The sequence below is a fragment of the Lepidochelys olivacea genome, assembly GCF_965140295.1.
Source record: "Lepidochelys olivacea isolate rLepOli2 genome assembly, chromosome: 5".
Taxonomy (NCBI): Eukaryota; Metazoa; Chordata; order Testudines; family Cheloniidae; genus Lepidochelys; species Lepidochelys olivacea.
The window spans coordinates 102,177,412-102,198,969 of NC_140415.1; the positions used below are offsets into that span (position 1 = coordinate 102,177,412).

The following is a 21,558-nucleotide window of genomic DNA, read 5'->3' on the forward strand; positions in this document are numbered from 1 at the left end:
AACTCTTTTTTCAGGCCCTGATCCATCAAAACAGTCAAGCTTTTGCTTCAATTAAGTGTGCAATTTGCTGGATTGAGTCCCTAGTCACTAGCATCGTTTTTACCTTAACTTGGAACGGCCTTACCTGTTTCATTGTGTACGGTTATTGTAGTTTAACAGCATTTTCAGAAAATATATATGATACACAAAGCTTAGTACAATTTAACTTTTGTTCTTATGGAAGGGGATATAGCTATGACATGAGCCAGGAATCCTATGGGCCAGTGCCACACGCACTTTCATATATGACTGATGGTGCCCCTCAGCCTTCATCTGTAACTGCTTCTTCTCTTCTAACCCTGCTTCTTCAAGGATCAGAGATTGCTATTTGTGCCGGATTGTATGGCTTAGGGATGTATACAAATGGGGACCTACAGGAGATCACATAGCTATTCTTTTTCCTGAATTAATCCAGGGTTTGAATGTGGATCTCTTAGCAGTGCATTAACAGACTGTGTCTACCTCAAGGCTAAAGTATAGTGTTCTTTGGATTCAAACCATGTCTTTAAGGCTCTGGCCTGTCTTGAAGATGCTGAGTAGTCACATGACCCCAGCAGGACCTTAGAGAACCTCAGAGAGGCATTGTGCCTTGGGAACTCCCCAATGTGAATGGGAAGACATGAAGGGTGTGACACATTCTTCACAGCTAGTCAACAATGTTGGCTGGTAGAAGTTCGGAAGAGGGGGGCGTGATCCCATTCTCCCCCATTCACTGCCTTTGGGGTGGCTAGTGGTTCTAGCTCCACACAGGTTTTAAGCTTGGAGTGCAAGGAATATGACTGTGACTAGTCCTTGTGCAAGGATCAGAAGAGTGTCTTAGGAACCTTGAACAACTGCTTCATCTTATCCATTGTATGGCTGCTTGGTTTGAAATACCCTCACTTTGTATCTTTTGGGCAAGCTGCAAAGACATATTGTATAGGTTTTTGGAGAGGGCTGAGGGTATGCTGCCCTGAATGAGGAGAGGTTGGAAAGGATTTTTTTTTTTTTTTTTGGTAGGTGGCAGGCTGGCTGAGTTGTGTTGTTTTTTTTTTCTTGACTGCTGCAGCGGATTTTGTTTTGTTGTAGTAAATTTGTTGGTACACTTTATCTAACAGTATCAAATTTATGTGCCTTTTTGCACAATGGGAGCAGGACATGACAACTATAGTTAAGGTAGTATAAGCATTCCCATTCTCAGAACCCATCGTAGTTGCTGATATGTCTCTGAAATGGTCAGGTATTTAGTTTGGTCTGTGCCTGAAGTTTAAATGTGTTGTAAATGTTTGAGTAAAAACCAGATCATCCATCTTTTTTTGGTAGTAAGAGAATGGAAAAATACTTTCCTTATCATAAAAAAGATTCTTGCCACTTCTTTACCAGTTCTACACTCCAGACATCAAGTACCAAAACTTTAAATTTGGCATATAGCCCTCATTGTAGAAAAGTATCTGAATATTTCAGTGGAACATAAGAACATAGGAATGACCATACTGGGTCAGACCAAAGGTCCATCTAGCCCAGTATCCTGTCTTCCGACAGTGGCCAACGCCAGGTACCCCAGAGGGAATCAACAGAACAGGTAATCATCAAGTGATCCATCCTCTGTCGCCCATTCCCAGCTTCTGGAAAATGGAAGCTAGGGGCACCATCCCTGCCTGTCCTGGCTAATAGCCATTGTTGAACCTATCTAGTTCTTTTTTTTTGAACGCTGTTATAGTCTTGGCCTTCACAACAGTCCCTGGCAAGGAGTTCCACAGGTTGACTGTGCATTGTGTGAAGAAATACTTCCTTTTGTTTATTTTAAACCTGCTGCCTATTAATTTCTTGTGTTATGAGAAGGAGTAAATAACACTTCCTTATTTACTTTCTCCACACCAGTCATGATTTTGTAGACTTCTGTCATATCCCCCTTAGTCGTCTCTTTTCCAACCTGAAAAGTCCCAGTCTTATTAATCTCTCCTCATATGGCGGATGCTCCATACCTCTAATAATTTTTGTTTCCCTTTTCTGAATCTTTTCCAATTCTAGTATATCTTTTTTGAGATGGGGCGACCATATCTGCACGCGGTATTCAAGATGTGGGCATGCCATGGATTTATATAGAGGCAATATGATATTTTCTGTCTTATTATCTATCCCTTTCTTAATGATTTCCCAACATTCTGTTTGCTTTTTTGACTGCCGCGGCACATTGAGTGGATGTTTTCAGAGAACTATCCACAATGACTCCAAGATCTCTTTCTTGAGTGGTAACAGCTAATTTAGACCCCATCATTTTATATGTATAGTTGGGATTATATTTTCCAATGTGCATTACTTTGCATTTAAAAACATTGAATTTCATCTGCCATTTTGTTGCCCAGTAACCCAGTTCTGAGAGATCCTTTGGTAGCTCTTCGCTGTCTGCTTGGGACTTAACTATCTTGAGTAATTTTATATCTGCAAATTTTGCCACCTCACTGTTTACCCCTTTTCCCCAGATCATTTATGAATATGCTGAATAGGACTGGTCCTAGTACAGACCCCCTGGGGACCCCACTGTTTACCACTCTCCATTCTGAAAACTAACCATTTATTCCTACCCTTTTGTTTCCTATCTTTTAACCAGTTACTAATCCATGACTTCCCTCTTATCCCATGACAGCTTACTTTGTTTAAGAGCCTTTAGTGAGGGACCTTGTCAAAGGCTTTCTGAAAATTTAAGTACACCACATCAACTGGATCTCCCCTGTCCACATGCTTGTTGACCTCCTCAAAGAATTCTAGTAGATTGGTGAGGCATGATTTCCCTTTACAAAAACTAGGTTGACTCTTCCCCAACAAATTATGTTCATCTATGTGTCTGACAGTTTTGTTCTTTACTATAGTTTCAACCAGTTTGCACGGTACTGAAGTCAGGCTTACTGGACTATAATTGCCAGTATCAGCTCTTGAGCCCTTTTTAAAAAGTTGCGTCACATTAGCTATCCTCCACTCATTTGGTACAGAAGCTGATTTAAATGATGTGTTACAAACTATAGTTAGTAGTCCTCCAATTTCACATTTGAGTTCCTTGAGAACTCTTGGGTGAATCCCATCTGGTCCTGATGTCTTAATACTGTTTACTTTATCAATTTGTTCCAAAACCTCCTTTAATGACACCTCAGTCTGGGACAGTTCCTCAGATATGTCACCTAAAAAGAATGGCGCAGGTTTGGGAATCTCCCTCACATCCTCAACTGTGAAGACCGATGCAAAGAATTCGTTTAGTTTCTCCACAATGGCCTTATCGTCCTTGAGTGCTCCTTTAGCATCTCGATCATACAGTGGCCCCACTGGTTGTTTAGCAGGCTTCCTGCTTCTGATGTACTTAAAAGAAAAAATTTGCTATTACTTTTTGAGTCTTTGGCTAGCTGTTCTTCAAATTCTTTTTTGACCTTCCTAATCATATTTTTACACTTCATTTGCAAGAGTTTTTGCTCCTTTCTATTTTCCTCACTAGGATTTAACTTCCACTTTTTAAAGGATGCCTTTTTGTCTCTCACTGCTTTTTTACTTTTTTGGTTCTCTTACTATGTTTTTTAATTTGGGGGTATACATTTAAGTTGAGTTTCTATGATGGTGTCTTTAAAAAGTTTCCATGCTGCTTGCAGGGATTTCACTTTTGGCACTGTACCTTTTAATTTCCGTTTAACTAATTTCCTCATTTTTGTATAATCCCCCTTCCTGAAATTAAATGCTACAGTGTTTGCCTGCTGTGGTATTTTCCCCGCCACAGGGATGTTAAATTTAATTATAGTATTGGGGTGGCCAACCTGTGGCTCCAGAGCCACATGTGGCTCTTTGAAAGATAATATGCGGCTCCTGATAGGAGCTGACTCTGGGGAAAAATGGTGAGTGCTCAGCTCCCCCTTCTTCCCCCAGCGCCTCCCACCTGCCAGCGACCCCCCACCCCAATCAGCGCCTCCTCCTCTCTCCCCTGTGCCTCCTGCCTGCCGCGACCAGCTGTTTTTTGATATGCAGGAGGCGGGGGGGGAGGGGGAGGAGGAGCGCAGGAGGCTCGTGGGGGCAGGGAGGAGTGAGGACACAGCTCACTTGGTGGAGGGGGTGGGAAGAGGCGGGGTGGAAGTGGGGACTTGGGGAAAGGAGTGAAGTAGAGAGTGGGGCCTGGGACAGAGCCAGTGGTCCAGCATCCCCTTGCCAGCCCCAGTGTCTCCTTGAATAAATCACACGGTGACTAGCTGGTGTGGAAAATTTTAATCTAAATTTTTCTTACACCATCTTACAATGGAAGGCAAGTGCAAACAGAAAAGAAAATACACAGATGAAAATTGAGCTTTCCAACAGGAGTGGGAGAATAAGTACTTTTTCGTTAAACATAATGGTAAGGTCATGTGTCTTCTTTGCCAGGCTTGTGTCTCAAAGTTCAAATCTTCAAACTTTCAGCGTCATTTCGCTTTGAGCCATGCACATATGAATCAAGAATTCCCACAAGGTTCTGAACTCTGCTCATGGTGTTCATGTTGGTAGTTGCGAAAAGCCACTTCCTTTACAGAAGCTCACTGCCATTGCAATGGATGGGGCTCCGTCCCTGGGGGAACTGCAAATGGATTAGTAGGGATTTGTAAGTCTGATGAGAGCTTTCCCAAATTTTGGACATTTCACTGTATTATTCATCGGGAGCAACTGGTGTCTAAAAATCTCAAATTTGATCACATCATGAAACCTGTCTTGCATATTGTGAAATTCAGTCTTTCAAATACACTCAAGCACAGACCATTTCAAAATGTAATTGAAGAATTGGATGAAGACAACTTCCCTGCCGATTTGCCATTTCACTGCGCAGTTTGATTTTTCGAGCTCCTGGAACCAGTAAAATTGTTTATGGAGGAGAAGCACAGAATATACCCGAGCTTACAGATCCTGGATGGCTTCTAGACTTGGCATTTCTTGCAGACATGCTGCTGCATTTGGATAAACTAGACGCGGATTTACAAGGAAAATTCCAGTTGCTGTCTGATCTAGTGCAAGGCATATTTGCATTCATGAACAAACTGCAGTTGTTTCCCAGACAAATGCTTGAGGGAGAGCTGACACACTTTCCCTCAATGTCACAACTTCGAGCCAGATCAAAAGAAGATGCAGCAGACCCCCTAAAATGGAGCACAACTAGGTATACGAGCGTGATTAAAGATCTTAAGCACAGTTTTGAGGAAAGATTCCAAGATTTGCTGCAGAAAAGACCTCAAATCAGATTTCTGATTGACCCTTTTAGTGCTGAAGCGGATTGTCTGAAGCCGCCTTTAGTCACTGACGAAGAAACATCCCAGATGGAAATAATAGAACTGTTAGAAGATTGAAATCTGTTCAGAAGTCAGAGGGGACCCTTACTTTCTGGAAATCTGTACCAGAGGATAAATACCCCAACATCAGAGGTGCAGCCCTAAAATTAATCTCGATGTTTGCCTCGACCTATCTTTGTGAGTCTGTTTTCTCGACACTCAAATATGTGAAATCCAAGCTCCGATCCGTTTTGGCAGACAGCCACTTAAGAGAACTGCTGCGTGTGAGCACAGCTGAATAAAAACCAAACTTCAAGGGAATTGTTGAAAGCAAAGATTGCCAGAAGTCCCACTTAGTAAAAGATTAAGTTATTATTGTTAACTATACATTATAAATGTATAATAAATATACATGATCAACTTATGTTATGATTATGTGCATGCATATATATATCTATACACACAAATACATATATGTGTATAATCAGTACATATTACTGGGGCTCTTTGGCAATGTACATTGGTAAATTCTGGCTCCTTCTCAGGCTCAGGTTGGCCACCCCTGATATTACGGTCACTATTACCAAGCAGTCCATCTATATTCACCTCTTAGACCAGATCCTGTGCTCCATTTAGGGCTAAATCAAGAATTACCTCTCCTCTGGTGGGTTCCAGGACCAGCTGCTCCAAGAAGCAGTCATTTAAGGTGTCAAGCAACTTTATCTCTGCATCCCATCCTGAGGTGACATGTACCCAGTCAGTATGCGGATAGTTGAAATCCCCCATTATTAATGAGTTTTTTATTTTAATAGCCCCTCTCATCTCCCCAAGCATTTCACAGTCACTATCACCATCCTGGTCAGATGGTCGGTAATATATTCCTACTGGATATGTTCCTGTGGTGTAACCAAGTTATAAGCTTTGAAAATCGCCTACTGTATATGTGCAATAGGCTCAGGTACGGGCTCTCCTTGCTTAGGTTGTGAAGTGTAACACTAAGGAACGTCATACTGCGCATGCATGGCTAATGTAACTGCCTAGGGAAAAGTGACCTGAAAGTATGTGTGGGTAGTGCACCTCGGCACATGTGCACCCTGTGAGAGGTTGATGGAGTGCTTTTGCAGACCTCCAAAGTTGCACAGGATAAGATGTGTACTGCTGTGCACGTCTTTCTTGACTTAAAGGTGCAGCATGGCGTTCTTCTCCATTAGCCATTTGTTAAATGGACAACTACAGATGGAGGAGCAGTAATAGATCTAGTAACATATTGTTGAGACTGAAGAAGCCTTGGAAACTGATGACATGTCAATGGGAGACTTTCTACATTTAATAGATTTCCCCTTCCTCCCCCAAAAGCACCACATTTTGACATTAAAAAGCTTTAGCTTAAATCAACAAAAAAGCAGGAAAATTTAGAATTGATGTTGCCCCTGAATTCACTTGGTTGTGCCTCGCTGCTCTTGCAGCATATGTTGCTGTGAGATGAAATTAGGGGTATAATTGTTGTTAATCCCTGTGTGACTAATGGTAGATTAAAAGAAACTTGGATATTTAAAATACTCATTGCTATAAAAAGTTTAAATTACTACTAAGTGTTGAACTTTTAAATTTGCTGTGCTACTTGATATATGGCCAAAGTGGTAAATTCATGACATGCTTTTATAAAACTCCATTTTAATACTTCCTTGGAAATAAAGTGCTACTTTAATCTTAATAAATATGTCTAAAACTAATAATGTGTAGTGTAATTTAATGTTGTTCCACTAGGTGGAATGGCTCTCCTCCCCACCAGCATTAATTAAAAAAAATGGCACTTTCCAGCATCTTTAATTTATGATTGCTGCAAACTATGTCCTTTTATTGTCTGAAAAGGGTCTCCCTTTTATAAAGCTTTCTTGCTTGCTGCCTGGTATCCGTTTCCTACAGCCTGCAGTGATCTGGCATAATTTCCAGTTACCCTCAATTGGTGAGGGAGAGGTAAGTATCACCTACTTTGCAAGGAGATCTCTATCTTCAGTTTGTAATGCGATAGCCATGTTCTGATTAGATGAAGATAAAGTGCTGAACTGCAGAGATTAATTAAATGTTCCTTTAAATAGGGTTAGTAAGTCCTTCAAGCACTTGAAAAAGGCATTTTTCTTCTTGACCCTCTATTATCAATGAATGACTTAATAGCCTTTAGCATTTTCCCCTGAAGAGAGGAATAGTTCAACATATTTTTATCAGTTTGAGGGATTAGAAGATGAGCATGGTCCAAAAAAGTCTAAGTGTTCGATGCATTTGCTTTAGGTGAAAAGTGGCTGCCATAAAATTCTTTAAAAGTTAATATTGCAATACATGGAAAAATAATTACCATCGAACTGACACTGTTCCTTTTTTTTTCTTTTTCTCTTCATTATTCCTACGTGTTGGGAAAGGACCTGGGTATCATTGTGAACAGCTCAGTGAAAATTGCTTAAACTTCACCACATTAAGCAGACAACATTAGAATATTTAAAGAATGGGATAGAAAATTATGATGAAAATATTATAATGCCATTAATTTATATAACGGCACACTTTACCTAGAATAAGTTCAGTCTGTTCAACCTATCTAAATATACAGAATATATCAAAATAGTATCAGGCCCAGAGAGCAGCAAAGAAAGTGATCAGCAAATATCCAAAGAGCCACTCCCACCCCTTTTACATCTAGGGTGCAGCTAACAAGCCAGGCCTGGCAGAAAGAATTGGTCTGAATCAATCAGCGTCTCACTACTGTTCCAACAACCTGGTCACAAGGAAAGTCAACAGAGAAACTCTGCCAACAAGTTGCAGTTATACAAAATCATTAGCGATATACAATGACGGTAAATCAGTGTTTTTTGTTCACCCTCTCATGTAATGCAAGAACAAGGGACAGTCAATGCAGCTAAAAGAGAACAGATTTAAAACTAATAAAAGGAAATAAATTATGTACTGTGTTTTTAAAAAAAATAAACACCCCCCCAAAAAACAAACAGACAAACAAAAAGCCACCAAGAAATCCCCAGCGTGTGGAATTCATTACCACAAAATGTCAGTGAGGCCAAGAACTTAGTGGGATGCAAGAAAATGAAGATGGTATGGATAATGAAAACATTCACAGTTACATTAGATAGGATTGGTTTTTTAAAAAAAATAAAATGTATAAGAGATATATGTAAACTCTTTCTGAAGCATGTGATATTAGCCACTTTTGGAAATGGGGTACTGGACTAGATGGACCACTTGTCTGATCCAATGTGGTATTCCTGTGTCCTACTTGAGACATGGGTTACTACAGCCCTTCCAGAGAAGGTGCATTGGGAGGCATCCATTGATAACTGCTCAAACCATTTTTTGAAAAATTGTGTTTCCACCTAAGTGCACTGGCTGGCCCCATTTCTGGGTCTCACTTGTCAGAAAGCAGGGCAGTAGTCCAAATACTCAAAGATTTAGCAGATTAGTATTTACCTTTCAGTAAATTGAAGATGCATCTAGAGGTCTGGCTAAGCTGGTGCATGTAAATACTCTGTGGTATCAGTTCTCTGGTTTCCCTATTGGTTTCTGTAGTTTTAAGCTTGTGTTTTAAACTAAAAGTTAAGCATCTGGGACCTGATCCTGTAGCATCAAACTCAGTAGGAGTTTTTACATTGACTTCACTGAGCATAAGATCAAGCCTTAGCCCTCATGGCTGCAGACAACACTGTTCAGATGCCTTACTGAGTAAGTCAAAACAATAGATGTCATTGCACACATAGCAGAAGTCATATTGACTCCAAAGAGAGTAAGATTTGGCTTTAACAGTTTCATAGGTGATTGCCTCAGCAGAAACATTCCAGCTATTTTGGGACTGGGAGATTGAGAAAAATCGTAGCTATGATCTGGACTCATCAGTATGAGGATAAGAACCAGGCATCTCTGAACTTCTCAGAACTATAGACCTGGTCTACACTAGGAAATTAGGTCAATATAATTATGCCATTCCTGGGTTTGAAAAATCCACACTCCTTGGCGATGCAGTTAAATTGATCTAAGCCCCGCATTAGACAGCACTAGGTTGATGGGCGAATTCTCCCATCGACCTAGCTATCATCTCTTGGGGAGGTGGATTACCTACCCGTCAATGTAGTCAGCATCTTCACTCAAGTGCTACAGTGCTGCAGCAGCTCTGTTGCAGCATTTTAAGTGTAGACAAGCCCTAAGTTTCTTTATGCATCAGTCAGCTGCTAGTCTGTGTGGATGTGCAGTAGTCAATCTAATCCTCCTTTATAAGGGCAGGAGGTAGGGAAGCCACTAGACTTCTCAAGTTGTTTTGCATCTGTAACGGCACTGAAATTCCCTCACAATCACCAAGTCCAATTAGAGATAGAGTTGTACAAAATGTGGATTTTTGTAGTGTCAGATTGTTACTTGAAAGAACAAAATCTCCCAGTGTTACTTTCTGAACAAATAACTCTCCTGTAGGAATCATAAACTTCTCCTCTGGACCTGAACAAATATCTATTGCCGTTAATGGAACTCTTTCTTGCCAGAACAGTAACTCCTCTTGATTTACTGTTCAATCTGTATGAAAAACCTGACTGACCTAATTCAGCTTCAATTTTCTGTACTCTTGAGGACACTAAATGAGTCTCCTGCAATTATGCAGTATTACAGCCTTTTTGTTGTTTCAGGAAGTTTCAAATCTTGTATCTCTTTCTCAGACTACGTATTGCATCCTATTGATGTTGAGACAAAATAGTATGTAGAGGAGCAGTGCTTAAAATACAGATCACTGTTCTAACTGGTAACTTCTTTAAGGAATGTACGTGAAGTAGTGCTTTGCACAGAGTGATTTTGCCAGGGCCAATTTAATTTCATGTGCCCTCGGTTACCATTTGTATGATTCTAGTCCATTTCATATAGAAGCAGGTATTTTGGGGTCAGCATTGCTCTTGTATATCCCAATAGCTCCAGTAATCTAACAGATTACTTGTTTTCAGGCCTTCCAAACTGAGACATCTGCCCTCCTGTTCTAATGGACAGACTACCAGGGTTGGTTCACTATACCACAGAAATGAAAGTGCAAGATTAATGGTCAGTGAACTCTGTGGATTGTGGTAATTTACTGTAACAAAAGGTAAATTTAACACCAGTCCAGTGTTCAAGGCCCTCAAAATATCTCAACTACTTCCCTATGTAATGTTAAAGTTCAGTGAGTGTCTGCCACTCTAATTTAACACAAGATACAGCAAAGGGACTAGTTAAGATCTCTTAAAGGGATTTTTTTAAAAAGAAATCTTCTCTGGTGACATATTTATGAACGGCAGCTTTGTAGCATGGTAATGCAGAACTGTACTATGAATAGATTATTCATTCTGTAAATTCACTCTTCAACAGAGAATTAATTTATATCGCCACTGTAGCTGCTTCCTTATGCAATACTGTTTTCATTGTTTCCATTTTTAAATACCATAGACGTCTACATAGCGTTGTATAGTACTACTACAATGAAAAATTGCCCAGGCAACTATTAGGTGACCAAAAAAAAAAGGTGGGAGGAGATTTACTCTGTTTTTTTTGTATTAGCACAATATTGCAATGTTTAGATTATATACACGTCAGCAGAATATTTTTTCCTTAAAAACCTTTCATCAAAAAACATTTTTTTGTTTGTTTTGCTTTGCTTAAGTTTCATGGAAACTGGGACCTGCAGAAAATTGACCTGTCAATATGTCCAATCCTGCTCTCATTAAAATCTTTGGTAAAACTTGCACTGACTTTAGTGGTACATCAGTGTGCCTGTAAAGTATCATAGAGGAGCAGTGATAAGCAGGCCTTTTTACATCAGTGTGCCTGTAAAGTATCATACGTGGGGCTGGTTGCATCACCTGTTATGCAGCTTGCGGTCCAAAATATTTAATGACTGGATTACTTAGAATTCATTCAGAAATTCTTGCTGGTTATTGATTATAATCCATTTTTATCTAGTTCCTCTGTTTGCCAGAAGCTGGGAGTGGATGACAGGGGATGGATCACTTGATGATTGTCTGTCTTGTCCATGCCCTCTGAAGCACCTGGCATTGGCCACTGTCGGAAGACAGGATACTGGGCTAAACGGATCATTGGTCTGACTCAGGATGGCTGTTCTTATGTATTATTTTGGAGCAGAGGTGATGTGGAATAGGAATGGGTGGTGTATGTGGCTTTAAAAAGCATAAGTTACAATTGCCTTTTTAGGTATAAGCAGTTCTCTAGTTTGGTTGGTATGACATGGCCAATATCCTTAACATTTTGCTTTAACAAATTCATTTACTATGTTGCCAACTAGTCTATTAATGCTATTATCAATTTCTTACCTGTGTTATATTGTGATGGAGAGAAGATGAGTGATAGTATGGGTTTGGCTGTGAGTCTGTTATCCTTTTCAGGAGGGAGTAGGATCAGCCTTTTCATTTATGTAATCAGACTTCCCTTATAAATCTCCAGAAGTGTGTATGTCACGTGTAGCATGGGTAGACTAGATAAATTCTCATCTCCATGGCTTTGTAAAAAATGGGGACAGAAATTCTCTCCTCTGGCTCCTATTGTTGATTCACTTGCATTGCAATGCAGATCATGGCCCAAAATGTTTAACAACTGGACCACTTAGAATTCATTCAGAAATTCTCACTGGTTATTGGTTATAGTCCATTTTAATCTCGTTGTAAGAATTCCATGGTTGAAATTACACTGAAGTTAGACAGCACTGTATTTCAAAAGTACCTAAAAGCCAAAAGGAATATTAAACCACACATACATAGTGTCATTAAAAGTAGCATTTTGGGGTTCATGTTTGTTTGTCATTGACTGCCTGATCAAATATGCTGAGTTACAAGTAAAACAAAACAAAACACCAGTTTACAAAGATTATATAACTACCAGCACTACAAACTCACTTTGGAATTTGAAAGTGAAGCTGTATTCTTTCTGGCTTGTGCACCATGGTTGGTCTTAAAAGAGTTTGCAACTGGAAATTAATTTTGTGGGGGGTGAGTGAGCCAGAATAGAATCCTAATAGCTCTGCAATGCCAACAGTTTGTTTAAAGAATAAAGAAAGTGAAAACTTAAATTTTGTCAGTAGAATAAGCACGTAGGGTTTTGATCACCAACAAGAAACAGTTCCGCTAAATAAGAATATTGCATTCTTACACAATCACTATTCTGACTGCAATCACACTTTAAAGAGACCTAAAATAACACCCAGTCATTTTATAACATTTTTTATTTGTGCTTAACAAACTGGCCTGCAGACACAAAGTGCTTGAAAGCATGAGTAGAATAAATGTGCTGAGTTGCTGTTCCCATACAACTAATAGCTAAAATTAAGAGGAGGGAAGAGAGTCTTCATTGTTTGGTATCAAGGGTATTTCTGCAGAGTAAATGTAAGTCTGATTTTTTTCTCCATTCCTAGAAGTGCATGTTAATTCAGAATAGATGGGTATTAGAAATTGACTGGGTGTATGAGATCTATTGCTGATATTACCATATAATATTGATAACTACTGACAGATCTCTCCTGATATCTTTCCCACATCCTTTATCATCTTAGACTTCAGGCTCGAATTGCTCACAGAATCCAGGAACTGGAGAATTTACCTGGCTCTCTGCCTCCTGATCTGCGAACCAAAGCTACAGTCGAGCTGAAGGCACTTAGGTTACTGAATTTTCAGCGCCAGGTAATGCCTTTTGCTGCAGGGACATTTTTGCCGTGATCACAATTGAAAGTGATCTTTCTTCAGCACAGGATGTGTTAGCAATAGACATTTATGAAAGTACTGAGTTTAAAGAGGAATGTCAATATTTGAGCAAACTTAACTGAAAAACGCTATTCATAGAAAATCAAACTTACATGATCAGTATCTTTTGCGTCCTTTATTACTGAAGATGTATGTGTTCTCTCTCTCTTTCCCCCCTTCCGCTCCTTCCCTCCCCACCTCCTGTTTAATCCTGAAGTGTAGTCCTTAAAATCCAAATTTATGATCTCATCTTTCAGGGAGATCATGGGGATGGCACAAACTGAGATAAAAAAGGAGGACAGGGTAGGCTGAGAGTCCACAACCCCTTGTTCAAATACAAATACAAATCAAAAGAAGTGCCTCTTTTCTGATCGTCTCAAAACCTAGTGGGTCAAATTTTTCTAAGACCCAGTTGCATGTTCTCAGTGATCCACGTGTATGATTGTTGTGTGTTCCTCACACTGACCCCTATTATCAAAAGGCCTGTGGTAATGTGCAGGCTGTGCAGCGAGGCCCAACAAGAGCATGTCCAAGTCATAAGTTTGCTCAGATCTTGGGTGCAGGCACAGCATAAGAATTTTGCAAAGGGGCTTTGCTGTGCTGGCCTCCCTAGACCCTTGCCATTTGGGTCTCTCAGCTGGCCTGAGAGCAGCAGGGGTGTCATTTGGTTGCTCTTGACCCTGCCCCTATTGGCCAGGCAAAATTGGTTCCTGGGAGAAATCTTGGGGACTAGTACAGTTTAGTAGTACGTGTACCAGGCTAGGTGCATCCTCCTCCCCACTGCCCTAGTGATTCCTTTATGGTAGAACCTTGTCTGAAGCCAGTTCTAAGAAGCAGCATGCTATTCATGCTGTGCATTTAGAACTGGGTGGCTCTGCCCCTCTCAGCCTTAGTAATTCCCTGCTGCTTCCGCCATTCCCCAATCTGATGTTGAAAATGAATGTCCCTTGGATGTGTGTGGGGTCAACCACGTTCAACACCTGATTTAAAACAACACACAGGTCATCTTGTTCTACCATACTTTGTTAAAATGGATTTTCATCTTGGTTGGGCCCTTCCGTGCCAGCAGGACAATCATTTTGAACACCAGCTTGTGAGGGAGGAAGGATTGTGATATCTGTCATGTTTGACCCCTAATGTCAGACACACCACTTGTGGAGCTGCTTATATAAGTGGCGTTCATACCTCTGCGTAGAAAGAGGAAGATCCTACAAAGAATGAAGAGCTTTTTAGGATGATGATCACCTTCTTGCTGCAACTGAGGATTTCAGGATCCAGTTTTTCAGTATCTCAATGGAAAGTGAAAGGGAGAAGCAGGATTGAAGAGCCCATGAAAAGTTAACTTTCTACCTTCGTAGGCTGTATTGATGACTAAAATTGTTCTTCTGTGTGTGTAGAATGATGGGTTTTTTAAGTTTGTCTCTTCTTGCTGGTAGCTAAGACAAGAGGTGGTGGCCTGCATGCGCCGTGACACAACACTGGAGACAGCACTGAACTCCAAAGCCTATAAGCGCAGCAAGCGCCAGACTCTGAGGGAAGCCCGCATGACAGAAAAGCTTGAGAAACAGCAGAAAATAGAACAGGAGAGAAAACGTAGACAGAAACACCAGGTATTTTAACCTCCGCTACTCCAGAATTAATGTATTCCAGATACAGAGAAATGCCATTGAGTTAAGTGGTAGACCTTGCTTTGCTTGGCCAGCTATCACTGTTTTATATTTAGGGATCCCAGATTACAAAAACATGACCTACCAGAGGCCATACAGTAAGCAAGCGGAAGAGTCCAGAATTTGGGTGTTCGTAGTTTCAAATCCTGTGTTCTGTCAGTTAGACTACGATGTCTCAGCTGATTTATTATTTTCTTTCTTTAGGAATATCTGAACAGCATATTGCAGCATGCTAAAGATTTTAAAGAATACCACCGGTCTGTGGCTGGGAAAATTCAGAAACTTTCTAAAGCTGTGGCAACTTGGCATGCCAATACTGAGCGTGAGCAGAAGAAGGAAACTGAGCGAATTGAGAAAGAAAGAATGAGAAGACTGATGGTAAGGGGTCTTTTGGTAAAATGCCAACTCTGGCATGCTCTACAGTAACAATTCTAACAATGGGAGAGTGGGGCGGTGGTAATGTGGTAGATTAAGATGTAGCATATTTTTTTATACTATTGGAAAGAGTTCAGAAAAACAAATTTGTGGGCTTCTGAGGATTAGGAAGGCTGCTGTGTAAGTTACTTTGTAACTGGGCATTGCTGATCAAACTTTGCTCTAAATACTGAATGTTGCACTCTTCAGATTTGACTGCCAAACAGCCTGTTTGCTAAGATAAAATTCAGTATCTGTTTAATACCTGATATATACTTTCAAGGACTCGTATACTTCCTTTGCATGATAAGGGCTCTCTGATCAATTAGATTTTGACTAATATGAATCTAAACATACCTGGGAGATTAGTTGTATGTGCTTTATAGTCGTGGTAGTGACATTATTTGTTTGACTTTGTTCACTTTGAGCCATATTTACTTTCGTTTGTGGTTTCAAATAATATTTGTAACTATACTGCCGCCCATGTGTATATTTGTCATTACTAGTAATCTGCTCATGATAGTATAACTGCTGTTTTGTAACCTCCATTAAATCACCTAATCTTTCTAATTTCATATTTCAAAAGTTTTTTTACAACAGTGCAGGTATATTGCAAAGTTCATTAGTATATTCACCACATGAAGACCATGGATCTTGTTCTAATGTTTTCCTTATAGTTCCAATAACTATTTATGCCTATACTTTTTTTTTTTACAATACTCATCAGGAACTTAGTTTGATTATGATTTATGTGTCAAAGAATACATTTGCTGTGTAAATTATTTTTGTAGAAAAGTTAAAGGGAAAAAGGTTATTTCAGTGAATAGCAGTAACTATCTCTCCTCTCTTCACATTGTTTCTTCTGCCCAGTCTGGCTTTTTAAAATATACGTATTTAAGCAATGATGATAAATACAGTATTTTCTGCTAAGAGCAACACTAATTCCAGCTGACCATTAATCGTCGGAGTTATGGTCCAAAGAAAGCTAGCAGCAAGAGTATCTTTCTTCTTCTCTCTCTCCTCCCCACCACCTCCCAATAATACTACTTATAGTTTCTTTTGAGGGGAATGTGTGCTGGGAAGGCTTCCCATGTTACTGTGTCTCTTCAGAGTGCTGTCGAAGTGATCGGCAGGCATATCTAGATTAGGAAAATAGCTTGTGTTTTTATAACATCTTAATTAACACATTTTAACTAAGATAATTTTACATAGGACTTTGCACCAAACGTAGACAAGGCAAGTTGTATTTAGAAGTGTGTTAGCTGGTTATGGTTATCACCTTAGAGTAGGCTAATATTTTCTTTTTAGTATTAGTAGAAATCTGGTAACTTTGTGATCTAATTCTGTTTAACAGTAGGATTCACTGAGATCTACCAACAGTAAATCTAATGACTGGGAAACTAGTTATTCTCACTTTTTACAAGCATATGAGTGACACACTTTCCGTAAGGCACAACACTAGTGAAAGAGCAAGTAAATGTCTAATTTGGGTGCAGATGTGGCGCAAAGCCTAAGTGCTTGTCCAAAATCTGTCACTACCAACTATAAGGGCCAACTAGATTGGTTTTAAATCACTACATGAAAAATACAAGTACATGCAAAATACAAATGAAGGATTTGCAGAGGAAAAGAACAAATCTTTTGGCCCTGAGGCCTTTCTAAAGGTTATATACCAATCTACATTATAGAGATCCTTTAGACTAGCAGTAAGTAGAGACAATTGCCAGTAATCTAGCTGCTCAAACTGTTGCCATGTTAATTATCAGAAATAAAACATGTAGGTTTAAAAAGGTACTCTTGCTGTTTTAAAAATATTTTTACATCCTGAGGTGAATGAGCTGATGTCAGTCCAGAGTTCGTATGTTAGGAGCACGTAGGTCCAAAATCATTGCTAATAAAAGTGAGGAGCAGCATGCCATCTTGATGTACCTTCAGACATGCCCAGAACACTAATATCCACAGCTTGCTGCTGAGTTCATCTACCTGTGGACTGTGAGTTGTCATCTTTGTTTTCAAAGACAAATCACTTGAGGATCATCTTCTGTCAGATTTGCTGTCAGAGGCACTTCAGGTATTACTACCCCAGTGCTTACCAAATTCACAGTTGAATTCTTGTGAGGACACAACTGCATGTTGAGTAACTTGGACTGTGTGTGCACTACAGAGTTTGTGCTGGCATAGCTATACCGGCAAAGCTGCCTAGCATAGACTGAAGGAGTCCTGCTGGGGTAGGAAGACTACCTTCCCAAATGACGTTAGCTAGGCCAAGAGAGGCCCTCTTCTGTCAGCCTAGCTGTGGCCACACTGGGCTTTTAATCAGCATAGCTGTGTTGCTGGGGGTATGGTTTTTTTCATATCTCTGACCCATAACTATGTATATAAGTTTGTGTCCGTCAGGCCTATGCTATGTAGTTATTTCATTCCTCTAGTGAAATGTAGCCCAATTCATGTTTGTAGCCCAATGGCATGTTTGTTGCAATTTTTATTTATTTTTCACCCTATATACCAAGAAGTTTGTCTTTTGAAAAGTAAATCTGTTTAAAGATCTCTTCTCCTCTCAAAGATCATGTCTAGAATAGGAAAATGGTCATGTTTGAAAACATGCTAGCAGGAAATCCTCCTCCTAATTCATAATACCCAAAGATTATTATTTATATTGGGTGAGATTTCTAAAGGCACAGTTCAGAATTAGACATCCCGCTCTCATTACCTTTCAGTAGGAGTTGTGTACCTAAACCTAATGTGGTTTGAGCCTTTGAAAATCTTTGCAGCCTTCTATAAGGCTGTGAGTTTCCCAGGGCCTTTACCCATTCAATGTATCAAAATGTATACATTTCTTCCCTTCCTGACCCATTTCTTTTGTAGAAGGTCCTCAAGTTATCCTGCACCTCAAAAATGGGAGTCAAAGACCTTTCAAATACACTTCTATAGTTCCAGTGCTAATGGTAGTGGTTCTTCTCTGTAAGTGTCTATACCATGAATGTTGTTTTTCTGTGTTGGTAGGCTGAAGATGAAGAAGGCTACCGTAAGCTGATTGACCAGAAGAAAGACAGACGTCTGGCATACTTGCTGCAGCAGACAGATGAGTATGTGGCCAACCTGACTAATCTGGTGTGGGAGCATAAGCAAGCACAAGCTGCCAAAGAAAAGAAAAAGAGGAGGAGAAGAAAGAAGGCAAGTAGAAAACTGAGCAACAACTAATACCTTTCCCTCCCCTTAGTGTAACTGTTGGTGGGTGAGGCCAGAAGATGATCTTGTCTGATCTCCTGCATAACACAGGCCATAGAACTTCCCCAAAATAATTCCTTTTGAAATAGAGCATGTTTTAGAAAAACATTCAGTCTTGATTTAAAAATTGTCAGTGATGGAGAATCCACCACAACCCTTGGTAAATTGCTCAAATGGTTAATTACTCTCATGGTTAAAAATATACATCTTATTTTCAGTCTGAATTTGTCTGGCTTGGGCTTCTAACCATTAGATCATGTTATACCTTTTTCTACAAGATTAAGAAGCCCACTATTAAATATTTATTCCCCATATAGGTACTTATAAACTGGAATCAAGTCACCCCTGAACCTTCTCTGTTAAGCTAAACTCTGCATTGGTCTTATGCATATGAGCGTGCTTGAAATTTTATGAACTACGAAATTGCTAACATTAATTGAGTATAATTTTTTGTTCCAAAAGTCTGGCATAAGAAATCATGTGGTTTATGCTATACAAATACTGAATTAGCTCTTTAAGTGTCAGTTTAATAATCAACATGAATAATTCCATAGATTGGAAGGGACAAAAGATTAGAAAATTTCACTGGGTTATAAATTTGGTTTATTGATAAACATTCAACAAGCAAACATTAGCCAACCTACTATCAATTAGCAATAAAGTGCATTGTCTCTTACATTCTCTTAGATTGGGAAGGTGAGAGAAGATGCCAACAGAAATTGGTCCAATAAAAGATACTACCCTACCCACCATGTCTCTTGTAGTCACATAGGATTTGTCATAGTGTCAGGTGTCCTGGCTTTAGCAGTGGATAATGTGCATCAGAGAGAGACTGAAAACACCACCATGAAGCGCTTGCTAATTGTGCAGTGTTTAACTTGGAGGCACAAAAAGTGATTATTCCTTCTTGACACCTGCAGTCAGCCAGTTTGCCCTCCGAACAGTTATCTTGAACCTTCCAATTCTGAGCTCAGCTCAATCCTATACATAGTTGACAGGGGCAGTGGACAGAGCCAGAGAGAGATTATTTTGTTTATGCCTATTTTGTGCAAATAGAGAGAGCCTGGAAATAGTGTTGTTTTCTATCTGCATTCTTACCATTTAGTATAAGCCTTTTTAAAATTCATTTTGGATGCTATGAAACATTTCTTTGTTAGTCAGTGAGAGTATGGGTGGGAGTTAAGCAATATTATTTACTTAATAAAATAATTCTGTAAGAGAAGTCGTTAAATAATAGTTTGGTACTTTCATGACACCGCAGTTCCTTTCATATCTCGAAGGATGGGCAAGATGACCTTCTAGGTCATGTCTATCTGTAATTCTCATGGGATGAGTCTGCTTAATATGAGAGAGAAGAAATAATGGCTCAGAACTTTTTTTCGCTTGTTCTGCATAAACAAAGAGTGCACCTGCTAATTTTCCTGGCTGTTTAACCTTACAGAATTTGAAATGCTTGCTTAGGTTTCTCCACGTAGAGTAAGAGCATGTTAAGTACAGTATCAAACACCAATCTATAATAACTGGACCATGTTAAGGACGACAGACTTCAAAAGTACCCTTTCCTCTCCTCCAGCCCCCTCCAAAAAAAGTCAGCTGTGCCTCTTTAAGAATATGTTGTAATACAGAAAGGGCCAACGGTCAGTCCTCCAAAATGAGGGAGGCAATATCTTAAAAAAAATCAAAAAAAAATCTCATTTCAGGGTACTTGGCCTACAATTATGGCAAGAGCAGCATTTGATTTTAACACCCCTAATTCTCCCTACAGATATCACACAGCATCAGTGTGCTTGGCTTATACACTGGTATAAACATAATGTTTCCTCGTATTTCTGTTGACACTCTTTTGTGTCTGTGAATGAACCTATTCCAGTATTTTCTTAGTGTAAGTCTGTGCTCAGATGAGAGCATCTTCTGGTGATGTCAGTGCATGCATAAGTCTCTAATGCTGAAAAATTGTGTCCAGACAGACCATAAATATCTGATGCAATGTGTTCTGCCCCACTCAAAACGTAAGGGAAAATTAACAGTAAAATTTTGTGCTTTACCCTGATCATTTTCAGCTTCTTAATGCTAGTGAACTCTGCCATCAAGCCATTTTGTTCATCTATCAAGAGAGAGATGAGTACTAATAAATATGGCTTGTGCTTTGATTTATAACTGTGATTTCATATGTTACTTAAGTTTGACCCACAGCCACCCAGCAAGTTGTCATTGTGCTACTCAGCCATATACTTTGGATACCTCTGTTCTTGTATTACCTAATCAATTGAAAATACGGTTTAATCAATTAAAAACATAATTAAGTGTTCCATTCTTACATAGGAGCAAGACAAGAGTCCTTTAGGCTTGCTCCCAAGGGTGAACACTGATAAAGTGGATGGTGCAGAAGTACTTCTCCTTTTTAGCCTCACTATTTATAATTAGGAAATGAAGCCTATTTACCCAAGGGGCCAGACTGGTTATGAAGAATCCATTTTGTGCTCTTGGGGAAATAGGGTTTGGGATTTTTCTTCTGGCTATAATTCTGCACTTGTCTGGAATAGCTCCTTTTGAACTGCTCTGGTCTCTTGAACAAGCGCAAAACTGGGCCACTCGCTTTCAGTGGAGTTGCTTCTGATAGGAGCCCAAGATTTTTTCAAGTTCTATAGATAGTTCGTATTGTACAAGTGGTAGGAAAACAGACGGGTGACGTTCATGATGTAGTCCTTTGTTTAGGACTATAGCTGACTTTCTCAAATACTCCAAGCACATATGTAATGTAGACAGAATATGTCTTCAGTATTAAATACATGAGTGTCAGTGTTTTGCCCTCTCATATTTTTGTATGTACACAGCTTTCTATTTGTATTGTGAAGACACTAGCATGTAGAGTAGAGCCAGAATAACCAGGAGCGTAGCTAAGATGAGGCATTACTTTATGAAATAGTAAATGAGACATCTGCTCTGTAAGCACATTGATGTCTGAGATCAGCTGAGAAGCACCTCTTTATAAACAGTCCATATCACTCACTGTCAAGGATGGACATTGTTTCCAAGTCCTTCTCCTAGTCCCACTTCACCTTCTCAGCCATAGATATGAAGAAAAAAGAAAAGGAGTACTTGTGGCACCTTAGAGACTAACCAATTTATTTGAGCATAAGCTTTCGTGAGCTACAGCTCACTTCATCGGATGCATACTGTGGAAATTGCAGAAGACATTATATACAC

The 21,558-nt window shown here is 39.6% G+C and overlaps 1 protein-coding gene across 3 annotated transcripts in view; it reads left to right on the forward strand.

Moving 5' to 3' along the window:
• Positions 1-21,558, forward strand: part of SMARCA2 (SWI/SNF related BAF chromatin remodeling complex subunit ATPase 2) — a 182,897-nt gene that overhangs the window by 40,887 nt on the left and 120,452 nt on the right. For all 3 annotated transcript variants that reach the window (XM_084628534.1, XM_084628533.1, XM_084628535.1), the window contains exons 7-10: positions 12,856-12,982; positions 14,479-14,652; positions 14,914-15,087; positions 18,127-18,297. In XM_084628534.1, coding sequence (XP_084484660.1) covers positions 12,856-12,982; positions 14,479-14,652; positions 14,914-15,087; positions 18,127-18,297 — 646 coding nt within the window. The remainder of the gene's footprint in view (positions 1-12,855; positions 12,983-14,478; positions 14,653-14,913; positions 15,088-18,126; positions 18,298-21,558) is intronic.